Source organism: Gopherus evgoodei, chromosome 13, assembly GCF_007399415.2.
Source record: "Gopherus evgoodei ecotype Sinaloan lineage chromosome 13, rGopEvg1_v1.p, whole genome shotgun sequence".
In the NCBI taxonomy this organism is placed as follows: Eukaryota; Metazoa; Chordata; order Testudines; family Testudinidae; genus Gopherus; species Gopherus evgoodei.
The window spans coordinates 20,272,721-20,297,802 of record NC_044334.1 but is presented as its reverse complement, the minus strand read 5'-3'; the positions used below and the strand labels follow the sequence as shown (position 1 = coordinate 20,297,802).

Here is a 25,082-nt window from a genome sequence, read left to right as displayed (position 1 = left end):
GGCCCAAGAGTCCAAAACCAGACAGGCAAACCAAAATAAACATGGATTTATTTTCACCTTGAAACGAACACAAACCCTATTCCCAATGCACCCTCATCCCACACCGGCATCCTATAGCAAACAAACAGAACACTTAAAGAAAGAGCATCCTTCAAAGAATTAGTGCAAGAAATTCTGAGTCATAACTAAGTATGCAAGTGGATGACTATGGATCATGGACATGACAGAGAAAATGCCGAAAGCTTTGTTCAAGAACATGGTCAAGAGCAGGTGTCACAATGTTTGTCATCAGGTAACACCACTAAACTGGAACCAATTGTGTGTTTGAAATAGGACATACAGCAACCACACTGCTGACAATGACGTGCCCTCCATGTGTCTCACATCCTTTTTATTAAGGCTTTCAGGGGGCCTTTACAACAACATGTTACACACACTAGACAGAGGAAGCAGCAGCAGTTCAGATGAAGTCATATAGATTTGCAAAATACCAAAGCCAAACAGAAGCAAGCCAATGAAAACTCTAAGGAGAGGTCAGAAAATTGAGTCAAATACGCATCTGGGGGTAAGAGACTAAACGCTTAGTAAAATTACAACAAAGCTGTCCAGTCTCTAACCACAGAGAGCAGCAAGAAAGGAAAATGAATGTAATGCTCTAAGGCCAGAATGATTCACCAAGAAGAACTGTGTAGACCTGTTACATAACAGAAAACTGAGGAATAAAGGGCTCTCCCTCTGCATGAAGCTGGATTTCCGTGTTCTATATTCCCAAGGCTGGAGGTTTATTAGCCAAGTCTGACTAACCAGCTGTACCAATAGGCCATTCACAGGTGCCAGCCCTTGCAGAACTATTTTTGACAACGTGACAAACCACTGCCATGACCCTATTTCTAAAGATCCCCAGGAATCCTTTCCTTTGCAACAGGGCTACCCAGTTCTGTTTGTGAAGTGTTCTGACTGACTCACTTTCAGAGCTTTCTCTTCAAAGCACTTTTCAGACATTAAAGTAATTCTGCTACCACCCCTGTGATGCAGGAAAAAAAAACACCATCCCCAATTCACAGAAGGGGGGACTGAGACAAAGAGGTGAAGTTAGCAGTCTGTGACAGCAAAGGCATGTAGATACTTTTCTATAACTTTTCTAGGCCATCTTGTCAGTCTGGTTTTAATGGCGGTCAGCATGGTAGCCATGTGACCAATGTCTTCTGGGAGAGAGAGCACCAGGGGAATCTTCTACAATTTAAATTCTGTTGCATGCCTTGTATTCAAAGGAACTAACAGAAACCTGCAGTAATTTTGATCGCTCAAGAAGTCTGAAGTCTCAAAAGATGGTGACAAATTAATTGCTAGAGGTTACTTCACATCAGTTATTCCAACCCAAGTAGGACGGTCTGTACCTCATCCGGCCTTCATCTCAGCTGGTGCTAGGACAGTGTGAAATAGGGAAGTTTGGAGGATAAAAGTAAAACCAAGGCACTTTTTTGGTCTAGATCAGGGGTAGGCAACCTATGGCATGCGTGCCAAAGGCGGCCCACGAGCTGATTTTCAGTGGCACTCACACTGCCCAGGTCCTGGCCACCAGTCCAGGGAAATCTGCATTTTAATTTAATTTTAAGTGAAGCTTCTTAAACATTTTAAAAACCTTATTTACTTTACATACAACAATAGTTTAGTTATATATTATAGATTTATAGAAAGAGACCTTCTAAAAATGTTAAAATGTATTACCAGCACGCGAAACCTTAAATTAGAGTGAATAAATGAAGACTCGGTACACCACTTCTGAAAGGTTGCTGACCCCTGGTCTAGATCATGCCCCTTTTTTAGTGATCCATTTGTCCTAGCACGTGTGTGCTGTACCAATCCCTATTTGGGGCAGAGAAGGATCTAAAGGAGCAGTATGTATGCGGCTGCAGCAAAGTTAAGCCCTCATTTCTGTTGCTGCTTATCTCATATTCACTCCGTGGAGCTTAGAGGAGGCACTCAATCTCTCTGTGCAACTCACACTCACAATGCAAAGGTAATCAGCAATGCACTAATTATATGAGAAAGTCATTAGTCCTGGGAACTGAGGGTTTAATAGATTAAGTTATCAGTAATTTGCAATAATTACTTTTTCAAAGTAATTTTAATAATGTGCAATAAACACAACCTGACACCCCACACTACAGACACGCAATGCTGACTCCCCCACACACTGACAATGACGCATTTACACCACACACACCAAAACATCCACACTTTAAAGGAAACATACAACCCCCTAACATAGACTAAGACACACACCCACTCACAAATACCCCTGCTCCATGCACTCTCTCTCACTCTCTCTCACACACACACACCACGCTACACACTCAACTGTGTGAAATCCAGTACCCACTCCAAATGACACACCCCAACTCCCCACTGACCAATACATACCAAACTGTAGTTTATTTAAAGTGTTACAAGAAAACATTCTCTTAAATAAAGTCAGTCAGTCTAGGATCATGTTTATTACCACAGGAGAAACAGAAAGCCCCTTCCAAACGGGACTCCTATACAGCTGTGGTTCTGCACTGGGGCACACCAGGATGCTGCTCCATTCAACAAAAGAAGAAAATAAAAAGAGTAAAATGCAAGGGCCTTCATTCAAAGTGATGAGCTATTTACAGCTGCAAATGTAACAGAATGGCTCTTCCAGAAGAAGGGACCCAGAGGTAATGGAGGGCAGCTGCTCTCCTGCCCAACTGAACTGAGTACATTCCTAGAGCGGGTTCCAGAACAGCAGCAGCACAATGATGCAGTTGGACAGCCTAGAAACCACAGCAGGGCACCGACTGTTCAGAACAATAAACGCATCAGGCAACTTACATTTGGAACATTTTTTTCTAAAAGCAAATGTCCATTGAGAAGAGCCAGCTTGGTTAAAGCTTGTGCCTCGTCAGGACCGTTTCACAGATTACAGGGAATAGGACAGTAACTACAAGTGAACAGGCCACTTCTCTGGAGCCAGGGCCGACTCCAGGCACCAGCGCAGCAAGCAGGTACTTGGGGCAGCCAACACAAAGGGGCAGCATGTCCGGGTCTTCGACGGCAATTCGGCAGCGGGTCCCTTGGTCCCTCTCGGAGGGAAGGATCTTCCACTGAATTGCCGCCAAAGAATGAAGTGGCAGCAGTAGAGCTGCTGCTGAAGTGCCGCCTATCGTGGTCTTTTTTTTTCCCCCCGCCGTTTGGGGCAACAAAACCACTGGAGCCAGCCCTGTCTGGAGCTGTGGGAGAAGCAAAGGTGGGGGATGTTTGAGATTTACATTAAAAAACACCTTCCCTCACAAAGACAGAGGTCAGCATAACAGAGTGAACTCTGCTATACGTGGTCCTATTTCGGTCAATATCAGACCTTTCCAAGAACTCCCAGGGCATCTCCCAAACGCCACCAGCTCAGCTGAAAATAGCAACAAAAAGGACAACGAGAAAACACTGGGTTAACACAGGGGTTCTCAGGGGGTCACGAGATCATTACATGGGGGGTCGCGAGCTATCAACCTCCACCTCAAGCCCCACATGCCTCCAGCATTTATAATGGTGTTAAATATATTAAAAAGGGTGTTTAATTTACTGGGGTGGTCGCACTCAGAGGCTTGCGATGTGAAAGGGGTCACCAGTAAAAAAGTTTGAGACCCACTGGGTGAACAGGTGTGAACTGAGTAAGGCTAAGGGAGCTGGTATGAGGACACATGGAGACAAACACAGACACTTGCAGTTTTTCTTTTGTGTGCAATGAACTCGGGTCTGCCTGTGTGACCCTTCCAACTCTGCTTCAGGAGCACATGCGTTGCTGCATCTTCTCCATTACACAGCTCTAGGGAAAGGGCCACGACTGTGGCAGTACTTTCTACGGTCAGTTATTGGGGTTGTCTACAACACGAACTGAAGAAGACACTGTAGGGACATTGACAGGTTCGTTGTCTGGCATGTCCTTACAATGATGCTTTTATCCACACAGCCACTATGCTTATGGCTGAACTGTTTTGGTGTGTCCACCTGTGGTACATTCTGTGACACCTTAGGCATATGACCCCTGGCTAGCATTCTTCTGGGAGCAGGGGTTTTGGGTAATTTCCAAACACAAGATACAAATACATTTTAGGATAGAGTTAAGAAGCTGGCTGAACCTGTGCAGCTGCAATGCTAGTGACTTCCCATCCACACTTTGGAGACAGCATTGTAGAATACATTGATTCAGACAGATCTCAACTAATGGAGGAGTTGCAACCAACCCGTACAACCAGTACTTGAAGGACGGCTGTTGAGTGGGGGCACAAGTTGTTGTACGGATGTTGCGAGATTAAACGTGTCCCACTCTACGATTTGTTGCAACACCTCTTTGCCTACTGTAGGCAGGGCCACAAGTTGACAATCCCAGAGCAAATTTTAAAGTGGTATTCCTTACAATGTTCTTTGAGTTCTTTCATTGGGAAGAATCCTCCCCTTCACCAGCAAGCATAGGGGAACAAAGGGTACTGGCTCCAGTCTGCCATGCTCCCATGGGCATGCCCTGAAGCCCCTTGAGTATTATAATCTGTGGAGAAGGGAGAATAGCTCATTGCCCTGTACTGGCTGTGGGAAGGTACCATCCATTGGCCTAGGCCTTGCTCGGTGCCATATGGATTGTACATTGGACCTCGGGCCCCTGATTTCCCAGCAGAGTCTACAGCCATGTTGACCACCCCAGTATAGTCCTGTGGAGGAGGTAGTGGAGGGTGGAGTGTAGGCAAGTTGGTGAAACCTTCTGACAGCTGTTTGGAATCTTGTTCGGGCACCGTGGCTATATCCACTCGGAGGGATCTGGCTCGGAACTCATTTAAAGCGAGGATGTCACGAGTGGGCGCCTGCTGTGTATCCCCATTGTCATGGAACCTGAGCCCAGAAGGTGAAGAGAAGAGGAAGGAGTCAAACCTACCACGTCATAACATTCTTGAATTAACCAACATTGTTTGTGGTTCAAAACTTGATCCAGGGAAGTGGGGGAAGCCAACAACATGGGGCAGCTGCTTCCCCATTCAGTTTTAAACATCAGCCATCCTTCTGAAACAAGGGCACTTATTAAACTTATTTGTCTGTGTATCTGCCTTCCTGCTTGTCTATCTCCCTCCATCCCTGTGCCGTCTTCCCGTCACTCCTGCCCCTACCTCTCTCTAACAGGATGCATTGGGTCCTCTCAGAGATAAATATCCCATAAGGAGTCAGGCTGCAAAAGGGACATGCCAGTCCTTTCCAGTAAGTATGAGGAGGACCCGGACCCTGCTCACTACACATAAATAACTGGGAGTTGAGACTCACCTGTATGTCTGGTAGGAGGAAGGTGTTGGCACTTGCTGCTCTCTGGCAGTTGCCTCTCTTTGGTCTGCTGGTGCAGGTGACGCTACAGGGATTGAGTGGCTGCCATTCTGCTCGGAGACCCAGAAGGGGTACCCGCTGCTGACAGGAATGGAATTACTCTCTTCCTTCACCTCCACATTCTCATCCTTCACAAAATCTGACTCAAACGGGGAAAGAAAGTGAAAAAAGGAGAGAGGGGGAAGAGAGAAACCAGAGCTCAGTAATGGTGGGTTTCAGTTAGATGCAGGCGGAGGTCCCCCAGACAGAACGGGAGGTGGGAAGGTTAAGGCGTTTGTAAATAGTCAAAAATGTCTAATAATTAGCAGGAATCTTCTTACATTCCATTAATCAGAAACAAAGGGTGAGTGTTTTTCTAATCTCTCTCTCATTCTCAGTGAGAGATTCTGGAGACTGTGACCGACAGACTAGGGATTCAGCTGGAAATCAGAGACTGAAAAGATCTATAAGGGGTCAGAGCCTCCCAAACTGTTGCTGGTCACATGGTGTTTGGGCTGGCTCCTCCTCCTCTCTAAATTGCACTAAAAGACAGCTAAAAAGACAGAATATATTTCCCTAATATCCCTCTTCCAACAGCTGTAGCTGCCATAGCAGTATTAGATCATCAGTGGGACGGGACATGGCTTTTGCGATCATAAGTGGGAGGGGAGGGGTTTACCAGACAATTTCTACAATATGGTCCACACTATGAAATTTTAAAGCTGCCCTGTTTTAAGTCATTGTATCTGGCATAGGAAGACCCTTGCTCCGGATGCCCTCCTGAGGCTGGCTGCAGCACAACATGCCTCACTGCCTCAGTTTCTCCTTCTGTTTGCCCATGAAAAGAACACAGACCCTCAGAGACCAGTTCAAAGCCTGCTTCTGTGCATAATTTATTCCTGTACACCAGTGCACACGTTCCCCCCAAACCTTGCAGTAAGACCATTCTCAGCAAACCCGCAGTAAAGATATAAAGGTGGAACCATTTTCCCATTCCCCTCTTCAGGAAACACATCTCCAGGTCCCCTACCCAAGAGTCAACAGCAGCTCTGTGTTCCCAGTTCCTTTTGCCCCTGACACAGGGCACCGCTCTCAGGCCGTCTGCCTGAGAGCAACCAGATGCCTTAATCTACCACAGACCCCGAGTCAGGTCTCCTTCAAGCGAGCTCCTCACAGAGTTCCACTTCCCTTCTCCTGTTTAGAAAAGGTCTCTCCAGGACCAACCCCTTGTTATGGGTGTCCTCATGCCAAGGGCTCCCTGCCGCATTCCCACTTCCCAAGCCTCCTTGCCTGTGAGTCCTACCCTTGCTCAGGGAAGGTCCCCCCATAGTCCCAGGTTTGGCCTCCCCTGACCAAGCTGGAGCTTCTTCTTTTCTCTAGGGGCCACTGTCCAAGTCTTCGGCTCATCAGGGGTTCGGTTCCAGTTCTCCTCACAACTCAGCTCTCTCCCCCAGGGCTCCTCTAGCTCTATCCCAAGCAACTCTTGCCAGTGCTCGTGTCTCTGTCTGAGCCTTCATAGGTGCTGACTTCCCCTCTTTCCCGTGGGTGCTTGACCCCTGTCTGCCCCAGCCTCACCCTCACTCCACCCCTTCCACGAGGCCTTGCCTCTTCCCACCTCTGCCCTGCCCCCATTCCAACCCCTTCCCCAAAGTCCCTGCCCCAACTCTGCCCCCTCCCTGCCTGTATTCCAACTCCTTCTCCAATCCTCGCCCCAGACCCGCCTCCTTCCCTGAGCGTGCTGAGTTCCCGCTCCTCCCCCTTCCATCCCAGAACGTGCTAACGCACGCTGCCAAACAGCTGTTTGGCAGCAGCTAGGTGGGAAGTGCTGGGAGGTAGGTGGAGGAGCGGGGACGCGGTGCACTCAGGGGAGGCAGAGGTGGGGTGGGGGGGTGAGGGAAGCTTGGCTGCATATGGATGCAGAGCACCCACTAATTTTTCCCCTGGAGCACCCATGGAGTTGGTGCCTAAGCCTCAGGCGGCTGTAACCCCCCTCTCCTGTATCTGACTGTGCTCTCCACGTCTCAGACAGCTCTCACCCACCAATCTCCTCACTTCAGGACCCAGCTGTCCTCTTTTAAACCCAACTGGGAGTCAGTTAAGCAGTCACAGGTGCACTGGCCTCTTTCCTCTTGCAAGACCAGTGTCATCCTGTGACAGTGTCCATCTCCCTGCCAATGCCAGGTTGTTTCCTACAGGACATTTTCTAGTCTATTGTCCAGTCTAGTTGTAAAGGTTTCCAGCAATGGGGCTTTCTGCACATCCCATGGGAAACTCTTTTGCAACTGACTAGAGTGGAAGATGGTAATTATTGTGTATTACAAACATTTTCTTAAATATTTCTCTCTGAAAAGCAACTTGTAAACAGCAGCATACAAATCCTAACAGGGACTCTCCCTGTTGTATGCTAGATGCTCCAATTCTTTCCCACATGAATATAAAGATTCCTCCTTCGAATGGGGGCCTGGTCTTCCATGTTTCACGTTGCCTGCCCCATTTTGTGGCAGTTAATGAAGGGCCAGATCAACTCAGACTACAATTTTATGTGCCCATCCTGAGTCTTAACCCTGTAGTGGCATGTCAGAAATTGTTCAGATCAAAAAGCCAACTTAGTGGGTTCTGCAGCCCACCTTCTGTCGTCCTCAGTGCCAGGTTCAGCTTTGCTCTCCCTCCCTGCCAGTCAGCCAGCATGCTGCCCTTCCACTGTGCCTGGCCAGCACACAGCTGCAGCTCCTTCTTACACCCACTGGCAATCCCGCAACCTCTACTGTCCAGTGTCTGGACAATAGCTTTTCCAAGGTCCCCTTCGCTGCTCCTGTCTCCAACCCCCATCCACCTGCCTCATTCCTCACCTACCTCTCCCATGCTGCTCCGCCTGTTCTCCCCTGATGCCCAGGACCCCACATTCCAGCTGTCACTATGTACTTGACCCTTACTTCAGGCTATACCCCCAACTACCCCATATTTCTGCCCCTTTCCTAATGAATTAAGGTGTGAGAACTAAGGTGCAACATTCCTTTTCTTTTCTACTCAAAAAGACCTGCAGTGTCCTCTAAAATCCCTTCCCTTAAGGCCCAGGATTCACAGGCCTGCTGACGAACATGGCCCTGTGCAGAAAGAAGCTTTAGCAGAGTTGTGTTAATGCCCTTTTTCCTCCCTCGTGGCATGATCTCTGCTGGTGAGCGCCTCCCCAGGTTTGTTGTTGCCAATATTACCAGATTCCTCAGCACCAGATTCTGTTTCTTCTGGCAGCTTCCTCTTCTGGCCTTCGGCTGGACTAAATTTCTGGCCTTTGGCTCGCCCTTCCCTGCAAAAAGAACAATGTCTGGAGGCAGTCCATACGCAACCTTCCTACCCAGATGCCTGTGCTGGGGACTCTGGAGCAGACACAAAACCCTATTATGTTGTGGGAAGCAGAAAGGCCAAGTACCCATCAACATCTGCAAAAAGAGAGGGTAGGGGTTGATGTCTCCCATGTTTTTGAAGCTGCACATTGGCTGGTAGAGCACCAACACAACAGTAGGATTGACTTCTTGGAAATGTACGTGTCCAGTGAGATGCAATTAGTTATGCTGGTTGCCACTAGAGAATAGGGATCAGGGAGAAGGACTGAATTACCTCATACGGATTCAAGCACTAGGACTAATCAGTGAATGGATTATATAAGTTTTACAAAATGCTCCATTACATTGGAAAACCTCAGCGTTGGAGGTTTGAACAATGATTTTGTGAAAATGGTTCAACATCATACATACATACCATAAAATATTGTAGGGCCTTTGTTTGAAAGTGGGACCATTTCTAAGGGAACATGGACCCAATTTAACTCAAAAATGGTCCTGTTAGGTGAAAAACAATCTTGAAATTTTCAAAATATTTTTTGGATGAAAATCAGTTTTGAACCTTTCTCCAAAACTCAAGGCATTTTCCAGGCATGAAAAAAAAATGGCAAATATTTTCATGAAAAGTTTTGATTCTAAACATCCAAAGTTTCACCCCTCTCTTCTATCTGCTTTCATTTGCTCTTAAGTTTTCCTGTTATCTCATGCACTGCCCTCAGGCCTGACAGAAGTCCTCCCTGGGGGTGGCATCCAACTTCCTCTTCACAGTAACTAGGGGGAAGGAGGAGGATGGAAGGAACCTGGATCTTAGAATTAAGCTGACATCAAACAGGGACAGTGATCTACAGCAGATCCTCTATTTCAAGTGTTCTCAAACTGGGGGTCGTGACCCCTCAGGGGGTTGTGAGGTTATTACATGGGGGCTTGCAAGCTGTCAGCCTCCACCCCAAACCCTGCTTCACCGCCACCATTTATAATAGTGTTAAATATTTAAAAAAAGTGTTTTTAATTTATAAGGCGGGAGGAGGGGTGTCTCACTGAGAGGCTGGCTTTTGTGAAAGAGGTCACCAGTACAAAGAAAGACACTGATCTATTTGGCCAGGAGAGTTTCTACCTTCGAGTGTTCTTCCCATGTTCCCGGAATCCCTTAGCAAATGGGTTGTTGTCAATCTTGAGTTTTGTGATCTACAAGTAGAGACATGAGATCCAGTATTAGAATGAGCAGCTGCCAATGGTGCCATGTTTGGCTTATCCCACGCTGAAGCAAGATCCCTGGCACTAACAACTGCTCTAGGGATAAATGTCTATCCTGTGGTCTCCATCTGAGTGAGTGCCTCTCAGCTTTACTGTATTTATCCTCACAACAGCCCGCTTTACAGAAAGGGAACTCAGGTGCGGAGAGATTAAGTGACTTGGACAAGTTCACACAGGAGGTCTGTGGCAGAGAAGGCAACAATCTGGGTCTCCCAGGTGCCAGATGAATGCCCTAACCACTGGTTTCTCTTTTCTCTCTACATCAATTTAAAATGTAATTTCAATTTCAAATTCAATTTAAGCAGCAATAAATGCCTCAGTTTAAGCCATCAGATACAATAAATTCAGAGTCTGCAAGGCATTAAAACACCAGCGCTACAGACCCACGCAATCCTGTACACAAACTGCTGGAGAAATGTCCCTCCATCTCCAGCTGAGAGAGACTTCTCTATGGGAAGTGCATGGGTGACAAGGGGTGACAGGGATACTTGTGCTGTCCTTGATGTGGGCATGGAGAAGGTTGTAGGTATCACGCTCACAGGCAAGGGAAGAGGAGAGTACACCTGTATTACCCACATGGGGAAAGGGGTACTCCTGTTGCATTCAAAGGGAAGAAGGGAGGTGATTCATATATTGCTCATATAGGGGAGAATTTCACCTGCACTATCCTCACAGGTGGGAGGGCCGTGTAGTGTTATCTGCAGAGGAAGAGGTGGGGAGAGGCCCTTTGTGGGCCACAAAGGGCAGTGGAGGATCTTTTCCCTTGGGAGCAGGTTCTGGTGTTAGTAGGGTGACCAGATGTCCTGATTTTATAGGGACAGTCCCGATATTTGGGTCTTTGTCTTATATAGGTGCCTATTACTCACACACACACACTCCCGCTCCCCCGATTTTTCACACTTGCTGTCTGGTCACCCTAGGTGTTAGGGACAGGGTATTTCCAAGGGAGTAGAAGGCTGGTCTCATACACTCTACCTGCTCATTCTGGTAGGCAGTGACAGAGGTGAAGACAGTCTCAGGGAAGCTGAACATCTGGAAGATGCTCCAGCGGGCACTGAACAGGTCATCTGCCTGAACGATGTGGAAGCGAGGCTTGTAGCGGTGCATGGAGTGAAGGATGATCTGGTGGAGAGGGAGAGAGGAAGAATTCTATTTGCAGCTTGGCTCAGTAGGCTTGCTATTGCCATATTCTGTAGTTGCCACCCACCCCTCAAGAGTGACCATCTCTTCTCTGTGATCATTCGAGCTCCATCTGTCTTTAGTCATTCGTGTTTTCTGAGGGGACCCAGGAATTGGGGTCTCCCCGCATATTCCAGCAGTGGCAGCATATACTGAGCCCATCTCTGGAAGCTGGTGAAAGGAGAAATACTGCAAATTCTGAGTAGGGTGCCTCCATCTTCTAGTTGCATGACTAGGGCAGTAAACCTAGTGGCCTTGCAGTGGGGGTAACAGTGTGGAAGGAAAGAAATTTTAGTCTTCTTCCACTTAGACCTGCTAACATATCCTGAGTCAATGCTTTGAGACATCAAGAGCCACCAAACCTATGGTGCTGTAGTCAGTAGGCTGAAGAGTATGTACTGCCTACAGATACCAGGGCCCTGCAGCATGAACCCTCCCACAGACTGCACGTTTCCCATTTGTAACAAAGTTTCACGTAAGTTTCCAAATCATTTAATTTCTCATGACACCAACAGTCTATTTTCAACCGAATCCTCCTTCCCACAAATTCCTAGATAACAAGTTCCAGGGAGCAGAGACAAACCCAGCTCTCATCTTACATGTCCGTGTTGATCCAGGGTATTGTTGGTGAGCTTCAGCTTTTGGAAGGAGACAGGTTCTTTCATCCAGTGGCTGCCGGGAGCTGGAGAATCTGGATGTATGTATGTACGACAGGGGAGCTGTGGCTCTGCTTTTCCAGCAACTTCCCACTGATCCTTATTCCACTGGGGAAGGCAAAGCAGGAAATTCCATATCAAAGCAACCATGACTCCAACGCCTTTGATTCACTGCTTAAGGCTGTGGAGCAGTGGTGCCTAAACTTTTCCTGTCACATCCCCCCTTACCAGTAATGGAATCTGTCTGCATTCATGTGACCAGACTGCAAGTGTGAAAAATCAGGATAGGGGTGGGCGGGGGGTAATAGGAGCCCATATAAAAAATCCCCAAATATTGGGACTATCCCTATAAAATCTGGACATCTGGTCACCCTAGTCAGCATCCCACCTCCATTACTGCACAGCCAAGGCTTCCTCAGCAGAGGAGCTTGGGCTGGAGGCAGAGCTGGCTTGGAGGCAGAGAGGGAATGAGAGCTAAGCTAGACTGGGGGCAGAGCAGAGCCTGAACAGAGCTGCGGCTGGGGTGGAGTGGGGGTGGGTGGCACTCCCTCTCTGCCCTCCCGGGGGTGGGCATTGGCCTTGCCCTGTACCCCACTGGATGTTCCTCCATGCCTCCAACAGGGGGCACACTCCACAGTTTGGGGACCACTGCTGTGGAGATCTCTAACATAGGTAACCTTGCCAGACAGTGGAGCGTGACTGACAGCTGTCACAGAGGCACTATATAATGCTCCCATGTCAGTGTCCAAGTTCAGGCCCCAGTTTGCTCTGACTCTCTCTGCTGCCTTCAAAGCACTTTGCAAATATTAAGTAACTAATGGCTGAATGGTTATTGTGTCTGTGATTCAAAATCAAATTTGCACAGTTCACAAATAAAAAAAAAAGAAAGGTTATTTTTCAAGGGGCTAGCTGAATCTAGCTGCAGTGCTGGCAAATGGTGGCTGATTCAAAAAAAGGCATAAATCCTTCAGAGAGCATCTAATGTGCTGTGCTCTGAGGGGCATTTCTTCCTAACCTGGGCTGGTGAGCAACTATTGCCTGGAGCATACAGATGGATTCGCCTTGTGCAGGGAGCCAGGACACAAGTCCCATTTAAGATGTATGGTGACTTCAGTGGTATCTGGCTTTACACTGGCTCTCTGCAGAGGGATTTATTTCACTAAGCAGAAAGGGCAGACAGAATAACTTTTTTAAAAAGTATTTACCTTGTATCTGAAGTTGTCCATCGGCACAAAATCCACCAGCATGAGGTACTTAGCATACGGGATCAAGCCAGAGACTTTGATTTTGCACTGTGGAAACATTCGTCTGAAGAAGAAATAAAATCTACATTATAAAAAAGTATTGAGTTTTCTTTAATGCCCCAATCAGGTATTAGGTCTTGTTTGCTCTCTGTCAGGTAAACTGCTGGTGAGAGCACCACTAGTGTAGACCAGCTGTGAGCATTTTTACCAGCCTATTGTCTAATCCAGCTCAGAGCAGGTCTAGATGACACAGTGGCTAAAAGGCCAGCAGTTGTAGGTGGCCTGTCTATTCTAGTGCTCTTACTGTTACAACCCCCAGAATGCAGCAGTGGGAAATTTAAGAAAAAGTTAGTGTAGCCCAGGTTTCAGGCTTACACTGTTTCTAGCCCTGGTGCAACTGTAGCAGAAATGAAAAACAGCTTAGAAACAGTTCTGTGTAGGTGGCACGCATTTGAAAATCTATTGAGCGCTCTCCTAGCAAATCCCCACCACTTCCATTCCTCCTTATGACCCTGAAAGAGTCTTTAGCCTCTACGCTGCAAGGACTTGTCTCCCAGCTCTTCCTACCCACTGAAGATCCTGTCAGGTCTCAGAGGCTCTGGCACCCTCTCTGCTGGCTTTATCTTGCACAATGAATTACAATTCCACATATATTCTGGAGCTTACAGCTAGAGTATCATGCACTCCAGAGCACGCAGGATTTCAATTTAAGAGATGCCTGGGCCTCAGATTATGTCTTCTCCTTGCCTTGTTTTTGTTCACAGACACAGAACCAATGCCATAGATTCAGCTCTCATTTTCCTTTGCAGTGTCCATCTTGAGTGCCAACTCCCCAGGCTGGCCATCAAGAACATCCCAATTATTTAGTCTATCAATGTGCCCTAGACTAGCTTTTTGTCTATTATACTCAAAGGACTTGCCTACAATGCAGCATCAATATGTGCGCATGCAGGGACGGCGCAACCCACTAGGGCACTAACATTTGGGGGGCGGTGACCCCGGCGGCCAGATCTTCAGCCACCCCGGTCGTCGGCGGTATTTCGGGGGCGGAACCTTCCGCTGCCTAGAGTGCCAAAAAAGCTGGCGACGCTCCTGTACACATGAGGCAAATAGGATCTAATACTCAATCCTTGTGTGCCAGCTTCACAGCAACGGGGAGAGGGCACTGAAACCGCTGCATGCAGGAGCTACTGAATGGGGTTTTCAAGGTACCAGGCAGTGCTTAAATTGTGCCAGGGCTGAGCACCTCTGGGCTTGTCGCGTCAGTTATAAAAATTAAAAATTGCTTGAGCCCCAGCACCTAATTGCTTGTGCCCCAGAACCTCTTTCATTAAAAAATTAATCACTGGCACCAGACACTAAGTGACCTGGGTGATATTCCTAATTCGGAGTTTATGAGCCTTCCGTAAACCCTGATGCTGCACTTGTTCTGGGAGGAAGGGGAGGAGAAGGATAATAATATAATCAGCTTAAAAAACAGCCTAAGAGTGGCCTTTCCAAAAGTGACCTCTTAGGAAAGCTCTGGAATGCAGTTTGCAGGGAGAGGGCATACACTGCTTTCTTGCCTTTCTTACCTGCCAGACTTGGTGATGATCATCTCAGTTCCTACTTGATGAAACTGCATCCAGAGGTCCATGTCTTCTAGGGTAACCACAATGGAGCTCTGAGGGTAAGGCTCCAGGCTGGAGGAAGGAAGTGCATCACACTGAGCTTTCACATCTACCAGGAGAGAGTAAAGAGAGGATACCTCAGACAGTGAGGAGGAAAGTCAACATGAAATAGCACCATAATGCTTCAGGAGACAAAGCATTGGGAATCAGCATCAATACCAGTTCCTCTCCGTGTCAGTGCCTGAACATATCCAGTTGTAGAGTTTCACATGCTGATACAGTAGACTGGTCCAGTGTATGTGGTCACCACTCCACATAGTGACTGGCCTTCCAGAACTATTTAACCCACTACTATCTCACAGCTTATGGAGCTTTCCATTAGTTCAGACAGTAGAAACCTATGTTTTTGGTGCTGTAGATCCCCAGTTTATTCCCACTGACAATTGTGGAGTCTGTGTGTGGTCCCAACTGGCTACAACGAGGTAACTTGCCTGCAAAGACCTTTGGCTATCCTGGCTCAGTAAAAAGACAGGCTGCCTGTTGAAGATGTTTTTCAGGGGGCAATATCCTTGTTGGTAGAGATTTAAGCTCCATACATCAGGGGTAGTCAATTGGCAAACGGCAGACCAAATCCGGAACTGCCAGATGCTATTGAATGGACTGCTAAATATTTTTATTTACTTATTCTTACCTTTATTGTTATTGCGGTGTGAAAAATGTTTCTCTAGCGTCTGGACCTTGACAATACCTTGACCAAGAAATTTGGACCTTGACAAAAAATAATTGACTACCCCTGCCATACATCATGCTATGTTTACTTGTTCCATTCAGTACTCAGACAGAGATCCACAATGCTGTACATTTCACTCTACCAATGTTCTTATGTAATGACAGTCACACAAAACATTTTATATAGAGTAAACTGAAAGCTAAGAAAAATGGGAAGATTTTAAGTGCCATGGAGGGGAAGGGGAGAGAATGCTGAATAGATGGGGCAGCACAAGTGACATAAGCAATCCCAGAGGACAGTGAAAAAAGGACAGATAGAACAGTCAAACCTGAGGAATGACGTTGGTAGATAGACAAGAGATCAGAGAGGGTGGGTGGAGCTAGACCACGGTGGGAAGGCCATTTTGAAATATATTTACTAGGGCTAGGAAGTCAGTTAAGAGGGTGGAGAATGGTCCCATGTGCAATACAACTACAACCATGCCCGGGGAGTCATTTTATAAAACGACTCCGTTTTATAGTGCAGTCAGGGATTAACTATGTTCCTGAGCCCTATGGACTTCTGAGCAGGCATCTGTACCATAGATGGGGTCCTCTTCTTACAGAAAGTTCTAAATTCAGGTGTGTGACAAGAAAGCCAGAGATATGGGACGTCACATAGACTGAGAGGCAGTCAAACAGGCAAGAAGCAAAGGGATCACTGAGTGATTCCCTTTGAAAAATTTTTATAGAGATCCCAAATCATGCAGACACTTTTGGGAAGGTATATGGAACAACTTGTATTTTCAAAGAGACAAAAAGTTAGTTGCTTTTTCTCTTCCTATATTTCAGCCCGAACACCTGGGAGAGCATGTCTGGACCTGACGGTTCCCACATATAGTAACTTTGTGATGTGAAATGTCTTTTTGCTCTTTGCAGAAGTGCTAGTTTACCTTCTAAATTATATGTACCTCATGGCTAGTTTTTGGATGAAGCAGTGTTTTGCCCAGTATTTGGAGACTGTGGGAAAAGAAAGCTCACTTGCCTCTCATGAAATGAAATTTTACTGCTTTAATTTTTCACCAAAACCTTGTTTTAGTTAGGGATGTTCTCCCCATACTGGTCCAACATACACTGTAATTCCTGTTGTTCTGAGGGACCTGATAATGACACAATAGTGCCCAATCTTGTTAGGCAATGTTTTAGTCTTGCAGAGTATGGGTATGTCTACATCTACAATTTTGCAGCGCTGGTTGTTACAGCTGTATTAGTACAGCTGTATAGGGCCAGCGCTGCAGAGTGGTCACACTTACAGCAACCAGCGCTGCAAGTGGTGTTAGATGTGGCCACACTGCAGCGCTGTTGGGCGGCTTCAAGGGGGGTTAGGGGAACGCGAGAGCAAACCGCGGGGATGCAGGTCTCCTTCCCCGCGGTTTGCTCCAATGTTCCCCGAACACCCCCCCACCCAAGCAGGTCTCCTTCCCCGCGGTTTGTTCTCGCGTTCCCCGAACCCCCGTGCAAGCAGGTCTCCTTCCCAGCGGTGTGCTGTCGCGTTCCCCGAACCCCCCTGCAAACCGTGGGGAAGGAGACCTGCTTGATTACCAGAGAGGCTTCCTCTGGTATGCTGGGATACCTGTTTATTCCACGGAGGTCAAGAAAAACGCTGGTGAGTGTTTACACCTGATGACCAGCGCTGGATCACCAGCGCTGGATCCTCTACACCCGAGTTTCAACGGGTGTACGGCCAGCACTGCAAACAGGGAGTTGCAGCGCTGGTGATGCCCTGCAGATGTGTACACCTCCTAAGTTGCAGCGCTATAACTCCCTCACCAGCGCTGCAACTTTGTGGTGTAGACAAGGCCTATAACAAATTCAACTGTTTTCTAAACTTTGTTCCTGAACTGTGTAACAACTCTATAAGTACAAGGCTGTAGCACAGTTTGTAAACAGTTAAAACCTGATTCAGCCCCTTTACACTATAAGACCAAAACACATTTTAGTCAGGTCAAAGGCTACTGTGGTGAAATGTGATCCCCATCACAGCAGTTATACATTTTATTAAAGCTACTGTTAAAATGATATAATACACAGGTTAAGGAAAGAGTGTCACACTGTAGACAGGATCACTAATGCTATCCAGTGAAGTCCAGACCCAAATCCCATTCCATTCCTAGGTCTAAAACCTGATCACACTGAAGTTAATGGCAAAACCCCCATTGGTTTCTGGTGCATCAGGGTTTAGCCCATGGTCTTATGATAATGTTGGTATTAATCGAATATATGTGACTCTTCATTTGAAGGTATTCAGAACAGCAATGCTGTCATCAAGTTAACAAAAGCAGGTCCACTTTTGCTTAACAGAGAGTGATACGTTATCCGTCATCCACAGCCATTTATTTTAACAAGGGATTGTCTTAGCCTGCATCAGGTCCTATATAGAAACAAGGGAATTTGTCACCTCATTACAACTTTCCTGAGCAACATCTTTAAACAAATACACATGGAAAGTAGCCAATTATTTCCAGGGAAAGCAGATCCTTTTCAGGATACAACTTTTCATGCAAGAAGCCCAGTGCAAACCAAACAAGTTGTTTCCACAAGCTTAGGATGCAAACACCATTTAAACACAATTCTGTCAGTTTCCAAAGATCTTTAGGTGTTTAAAAAAAAAACAACCCTCCACCTTTAGACTTTTCCTGCTTTGATCCAACATTAATGAACTGGCTAAGAAGTGACACCTAATTGGCTCACTAACATTAGTCTGTTAACATCTTCTTACTAAGGCTTTTCTCATATCCTCTAGCTGAGACATGAAAGCTGCTTGTGCATTTTGTTGTTCAGTTCAGAGCACATATTAAAAGGAATTACAATAAAATTGGGCTGATTTTCAACAAGCCACTGTCCAGAAACAGATACATGCAAACAGATTTGATTGAACTGATAGATTAGGTAGGGTAGGTAATATTCATTCCTTCCCCCAACTGTATTCTACAATTAGCATTTTTGTAAACAAATTCAAGACCACCAAATGAGATACTGGGAAAAATTCTGGAAGTCCTTACCCATGTAAGACATGTGGTGAAGTCAATGGGAATTAAACTCAGTGGGAGTTTTGCCTCAATAAATATTGAATTAAAAACCAAATACAGATCTCTGAATCAGGCTCCATAGGAATGAACCCACGATGAGCAAAATACTGTAGAAAACAGCAGCATGGCCATATTTATAATCAGCACTGGGGCAAAGATTTTAAAAGATAAAACTTTATTTTGGTGTCTCAATTTTTGGGTGCCCAAACTTGAGATTCTTGAAAGGGGCAGGAGTTTCAGAGACAGGGTGGGTTTATGCTTGGATCTGGATCACAACAGATCCAACTGATGGATCCACATAGTGACCCAATGAGTTCCGTGGGGCTCCAGACAAGCACAGGCGTCTGCTGATGCAGAGCTATTTACAGGATCTAGCCTCCAGTTTGATTTTGCAAAACCAAAGCCACCGTGTTTGTGCCCAGCTCTAATCAGTGTACAGAATTTTAGGCTTTCAAACATTATTTTAAAGGTATTGGTTGCTATTAACATTACATGGTGATAACACTGTGCACTACGCATGTTAAAGGTAGATTTTTCTCTGTACCAAGACAGAATTGGAGAGGAAGCGTGGTCTTGTGCGTGAAGCAAGGCACTGGGAATCAGGAGGGCTCAGATCTATATCCTGATCTGCTGTAGTCTTCCTCTGAGAACATGGGCAAGTCACTAAACCGGCAAGCCTCAGTTTTGCCACCTGCAAAGTGTTGAAAATAGTATGTTCCTGTCTCATTGGGGGACACTTAGTTCATATTTGCAAAGTGCTTTGAGATTTGTGGATGGAAGATTCTAGAGAAGTGTCCCAGAAAGTAATCCAGCCCTCTTCAGTGAATCCCCTAAACACACCACAGTGCTGAGCTACTGGAAGGTTCGTGGTGGATTTCCTGTAAGATGTATAGGACAGGATTTCTGTGCACTGAAAATCTCCAGTAAGACACAGGATAAGTCTACCATCTTCACTAAAATCAGTTTCAATTCCATTTGCATTTGTTGCTGTTACACAACCAGAGTGGGAGTTTACCGGTCATTTGGTATCTACTGTACAGAAGGATTTCTTCTCCAGTAACACTATCTGGGAAAGGTTTCAGAGTGGTAGCCGTGTTAGTCTGTATCAGCAAAAAGGAGGACTACTTGTGGCACCTTAAGAGTCTAACAAATTTATTTATGCTTAAATACATTTGTTAGTCTCTAAGATGCCACAAGTATTCCTCCTTCTTTTATCTGGGAAAGAAATCTTGCCAATAATTCTGACCCCAAAAAAAGGCTCCCAGGCTTGTAAATGACAATAGAAACACCCCATTCATTGAGTGGGAGAGCTCTCAGTTTCCTGGAATTACAATGCTTTTGGCATTAACCTCGGGAGAGTGGAAGGTTCATCACCGCTTATCCAGTCCCACATTGGATTTTTCATAAGTACTATGGCTTTATTTCTCACTGGCCATGAGGACTGTTTCCGATTTCCCGTGCTGTATGATACAAACAATTATATGAGAAAATAATATAGTTTTTAAAAATTGGAACCTTTCGCTAGATACAGTGGTATAAGATAGACTATTCCCTTCATTGTACATCCAATGTCTGTAAAGTCAAAGTCCTACTAGATGTAGCAGAGATCACTATTATACTCCTATATTAATTTCAATACAGATTTTTTTAAAAAGAGCTATGGTTGAGATGAAAATTATTTGAGTCACATATCTACCTAAGCTTTTCCAAATGAATCAGCACAGTGTGGGGGCGGGGAAGGGAAGCAGAGGATAGCTAGCCATTTGAAATGTGTACATTAAATGCGTACACCAAAGGGGTATATGATCTGCAGCCCTCATCCAAAGCGCAGAACCTTAGGTCTAGATTCAGGTATCAGTTACATCACCGAATAGAGTTCTCTCTGGATTGACACTAGTGTAACTGAGATCAGAATCTGGCCCTTGTTCTCCCAGTGCTGACTTGCCATTACACACAATCTGTTCACATCACAATTAGAGAGATTTTACAGGGTGTTGTTAAAAAGGACTGATGAACAGAAAAAAAAAAGTACGTAAATAAAAATCCTTGGCAACCAATACAAGACACAACATGTTGTCCCCCAGGGAATGAAAGCGTATGGAGACCATGACAATATCCCTGCCTGCTGCTTTCATTCTTGGAAGGCAGAGAAAACCCAAAATCAAGCTGACTCTGTAATACGGATCAGAAATGTCTTTATCCCCTTAACAACATAATGTACAACTATTTTAGATTCCTATCAGGCCTTAAATCCCAAAGGAACCCAAGATGCTTCACAAACCGGACACACAGCATCAGCAACCCTCTGCATATGCTCACACTGCACAAGTCAAAGGTGCCTGGAGAATTTTGGGCAAAGACATTGAAGCAAACCCCTGCTAGTCTTACAAAAAGTGACAGGAGATCTCAAATTATCCACAGAGAGCAGACATAATCTCAGTTTGTCCTCTGCTCCTGTGGGATAGTTTAGAAAACTCAATGTTACCCACAAATGCTGATGACCCAGTGAGTAACACTTCTTCCTCCCAATTTTTAAAAAATTGTAGCCCGTCTCTACCACAATTTTAGATCCACCCCGCACACTAAGACATGGAAGAGTCACCTACCAGGTAAAGATTGCATTTTTCCATGTACTGTGAAGCCAGAGAGGTTGTGGAAGTCACTGTAGGTGAGAGATCCACCAGAACTCTTATCTCACGAAAACCAAAACAGTCCAGTTGAAAATCAGGTGGCTTGATTTCCCAAAGAAAGAGAGCGCCCTTCTGTGATCCAGTGTCAAGAGTGACTGGGGCTAGGATGGGACTCCAAGCTAAGCCAGCCAAGGTGAGTTCCTGTTTTATGAAGGCTAATGAGCAGGGAGGAGCTTCTCCCCAGGGCTGTCCCCTTGCAGTCCTTTGATGTCCAAAGGGACAAAGAGAGGAAGGATTTGTAGCAATGGCTGGGGCAAAGGGAAGAAAATCAAAGAGAATTAACATGGCTTTGACATACAGGAAACCCTACAGGGGAAATGCACCTTGATTTACTGCTAACACACTTTTAAACAAATAGAGACAAGACCAAAAATGCCAGCTGAAGATGTACCTACAAAAAATAACTTAATTGCAGACAATAGAGGAGATTTCCCTCTGGCAGTTTTGGGGTTTTGATAAAACTTTCATCTCCCGAACAGATTTCTGCATTCCAAACACAGAGCTTGTGGTTTTGTTTAACTGTTGAAACTGTGGACTGTACCAATTCAAGAAGACAATGATTTTTAAAAAGCGGATTCTCCCAAGATGAATGAAATAATTGTCTGATGTAACCTTTCACTCTCATAACACATTACTGAAATATCCCTTTTGTTTTGTCAATAAAGGTCTTCAACCCCAATGGTATTTGGCCTCAGCAGAAATTCAGGGGAACACCAAAGCATTACCTACTGACTCTATTTGTCCCTTCAACCGGGCTTGGCAGTATAATTTATTTTCTTTTTTAATCACATCAATTTTCTATTGCATTGTACCCACTGACACAACAGACATTTATTCTCTTTGGACAAACCCTGACATTCTTACTACACTCAAAAGTTTTGCTGCCCTACCTCTGTTGGTCAGGAGTGTGATTTTTTTGTGCTGACACAGGTATGCTGGCAAAAGTGTGGAGTCGGCTATACAAGCAAAAGAGTCCTTTTGCCTGTATAGTGCGTATTGCTTGGTGAACTGGTATAAGTTTACCAGCAAAAGGAATGTTTTGCTGGTATTAACTGCATCTCTATGTGGGTGAGGTACTCTTTTCCTGAGCTCAACTTCTGTTGGTAAGAGAGACAAGCTTTGGCCTTGGCTACACTCACACTTTACAGCGCTGCAACTGGGGTGTGAAAAAACACCCCCCTGTGCGCTGCAAGATACAGCGCTGTAAAGAGTCAGTGTAATCAGGGCAGCAGGGCTGGGAGCGCGGCTCTCAGCGCTGCACGCTACACCCGTAAGGGATGTGGTTTACATGCAGCGCTGGGAGAGCTCTCTCCCAGTGCTGCCGCTCTGACTACACTCACACTTCGCAGCGCTGCCGGGGCAGCGCTCCCGCAGCGCTGCCGGGGCAGCGCTTTGAAATTCCAAACGTAGCCATACCCTTAGTGTAAGCTCGACAGCTTATCTCTCTCACCAACAGAAGTTGGTCCAATAAAAGATTACCTAACCCACCTTGTGTCTCTAATATCCTGGGATCAACACGACTACAACAATTCTACACTAGGGTTAACCTTTTAAGTGTAGACTATATAAGGCCTAATGTTTGTAGTCATTCAGTCACTTAATTCAAGGCTGAGTAGAAACTAATGACTTCAAGTTTGGCCCTTAATGAGTTTATCCTGAGAGTGTGACCAATAACATTTGTGCTTACAAGTGCTAAAAGATGGCTAATCAATTCTCATGCTTCAGGACATAAACTGACCACCACCCAGCCAAGAAAGGGATTTCTTTGCATCTATGTACAGCATTTCATTACTGGCTATGTATATTAGGGGTCAAGGGTGGTGGCTCAAATACTGATCACTGCCAAGGCCAGATATTGGTCTTGATGGACCAGAGTCTGATTCCATTGGCAAAATCTTGTGTTCCAGTCTTCTGCTCATTTCAAATGGCATGATTAGATTGCTGCAGCTGATTTCAGGTCTGATCCTCCTCCCTCTGAAATAGACAGAAGTTTTGTCACTGACTTTAATGGCAGCAGGACCAGACCTTTAGTTTGGCACATGAAACAAATTAAATAGTGATAAAAGACACCTTCAGCAATAGTAGTTAGGAGCCTGAGATTACTTATCTTTGAACCCCAGTATGACACTCCCCTCCTCTAAGTTTAGTTACACTCATCTCAGTCACACACTAGGACTAGATCTCAGGATGTAACCAGTGCATGCTCTGGTTTTAATAAAAGGGATTTTCTCTTCTCCTTATTGCAACTAATTGTCATCTGCAGTACTTGGCTGCACAGCACTAATGATATAAATGGATCCAAATCTTGAACATTCTGTAGGGGATGAAAATCTAAACTCTTATTAAAACAGGGCCAAATCCTGAGACCCTTACACTCAGACAAAATTGACTTCAGTGGGAGCTACCTTGAGTAAACACTGAATCAAGGCCTCAGGATTTGGCCCAGAAAGGGTTCGAATAGCAACATTTGCAGACCACTTCTGTAATCACTACCCCATTGCCCAAGATCAACATATTGTGCTTTGCATTGGTGAAGACGGGACAACACCGGTAATGGTGTCTTTCTGCTGCTGTGGGATGAGACTGACAATGTTGCTCCTTGCCTCATTCTACTTAAGGGTTGGAAATAAAAATATATAACCCCACCCTAGACTCCAGTTCCTGCACTGGTAGGCCCAGGAGCCTTCCTCTTGCTCCTGCTACACACAGGTCCTTTGACACACTGGAGCTGAGGTGTCCAAGAGTGTGCTAGGTTGATGAGGGATTTCCATTCTCATGGGAGTATGGGCCATTTCTAACAGCACATTGCACTCTGGGGCATCCCAATCCTGAAGGGGTAATGTGCCAGCGCTTAGCACAGTGGGATCAAGAAGAATGTTTTTTGAGTAGATGTAGAGTGACACGTTACTGACGCCTGGGAAGACTCCACCTGAGGAGGATTTTTGTGGGAAGGGTTAGTCTACTGGTCAGGTCCCTTGAAGAGCCAGGAGCAATCTACATGACTTCCCCTTAAGATGGGGTGGTGGTGGGGAGGGAGGAATGTCAAACAGAAGACCACAGGTTCTTCCCCTGCAGAGGACAGCTAGGGACATCTCTAGAATTGGGGAGCTCAGCCCTTGAAAAGGAGGTTACTATTTGGAAGTGGAAAGAAGGTCCTACGGGGAAGGAGAGTCAGCTCTGTTTTGGGCAGAGGAAGGATGACCTTGGGGTAAAGGCAATGGACTGGGGGGCACAAGATCTGGGTCCTATTCCTAGAGTGAGACTTGGTCTACACTACCAACTTATATCGGTATAACTGAGTGACGTAGTTGTAGTGACCTAATAAACCCCCACTCCACACACCCCCTGTAGATATAGCTACTGCCTCTCGGGGAGGTGGAGTACCTACACCACCGGCAAAGATCTCCTGCCCCAGCCCCAGTGTGCTGTTGCAGTGCTGTAGGTGTAGACAAGCCCTCAGAGGCACAGATGATGCAAAGCAACATCACTCTCTCTGTTCAGGATAAGGGACTAAACTTGTCTTCCTTTCAAGTCACACTTGCATTTGGCTCTGATTTCCCAGATGAGCGGTGGTCCTCTTGTTCTCATCCTGTCATAGGGAAGAGGGCATATTAGCTCCTGAAATCTAGGAAAAGGTGACAATAGCATGGAAAATAAACCAAACAGACGAGTAATGTCAAGAGTGGGTCCCTCACCCTGTATAGGCTGACTGTGGACCCTGAGGCTCTGGACAGAAGCAGCTCTGGGACAAGGAATAACAGAAACTCCTCAATTATATGTTAAAAAGAACATGAAAAAGATCTGAAGACAAGTTGTTCCAGGGTCAGACCTTCTCCTTCAGTTCTCCTGGCCCCAGTGCCACAGAAGCAAGCAGAACAGTATTGAAAATGACTCATTGCTCTCTCCACTGATAAGGGGGAAGCAGCGACTGAATCCTCCTTCTCAGCCCTGAT

At 45.9% G+C, this 25,082-nt stretch overlaps 1 protein-coding gene across 5 annotated transcripts in view; it reads right to left on the bottom strand.

The window, feature by feature from the left end:
• Positions 1-3,140: 3,140 nt before the first annotated feature.
• LOC115660987 (T-box-containing protein TBX6L) overlaps positions 3,141-25,082 on the bottom strand; it is a 32,336-nt gene continuing 10,394 nt past the window's right edge. For 2 of the 5 annotated variants that reach the window (XM_030583018.1, XM_030583020.1), the window contains 8 exons: positions 14,607-14,751; positions 12,994-13,096; positions 11,732-11,896; positions 10,929-11,075; positions 9,814-9,884; positions 8,574-8,665; positions 5,326-5,521; positions 3,597-4,902 (listed from right to left, as the gene is read on the bottom strand). In XM_030583018.1, coding sequence (XP_030438878.1) covers positions 4,476-4,902; positions 5,326-5,521; positions 8,574-8,665; positions 9,814-9,884; positions 10,929-11,075; positions 11,732-11,896; positions 12,994-13,096; positions 14,607-14,751 — 1,346 coding nt within the window. In that variant the 3' untranslated portion in view covers positions 3,597-4,475. Of the gene's footprint in view, positions 3,255-3,596; positions 4,903-4,924; positions 5,071-5,325; positions 5,522-8,573; positions 8,666-9,813; positions 9,885-10,928; positions 11,076-11,731; positions 11,897-12,993; positions 13,097-14,606; positions 14,752-21,045; positions 21,508-25,082 lie in introns of those variants that run through there. The other 3 variants (XM_030583019.1, XM_030583021.1, XM_030583022.1) reach the window with 3 other exon arrangements.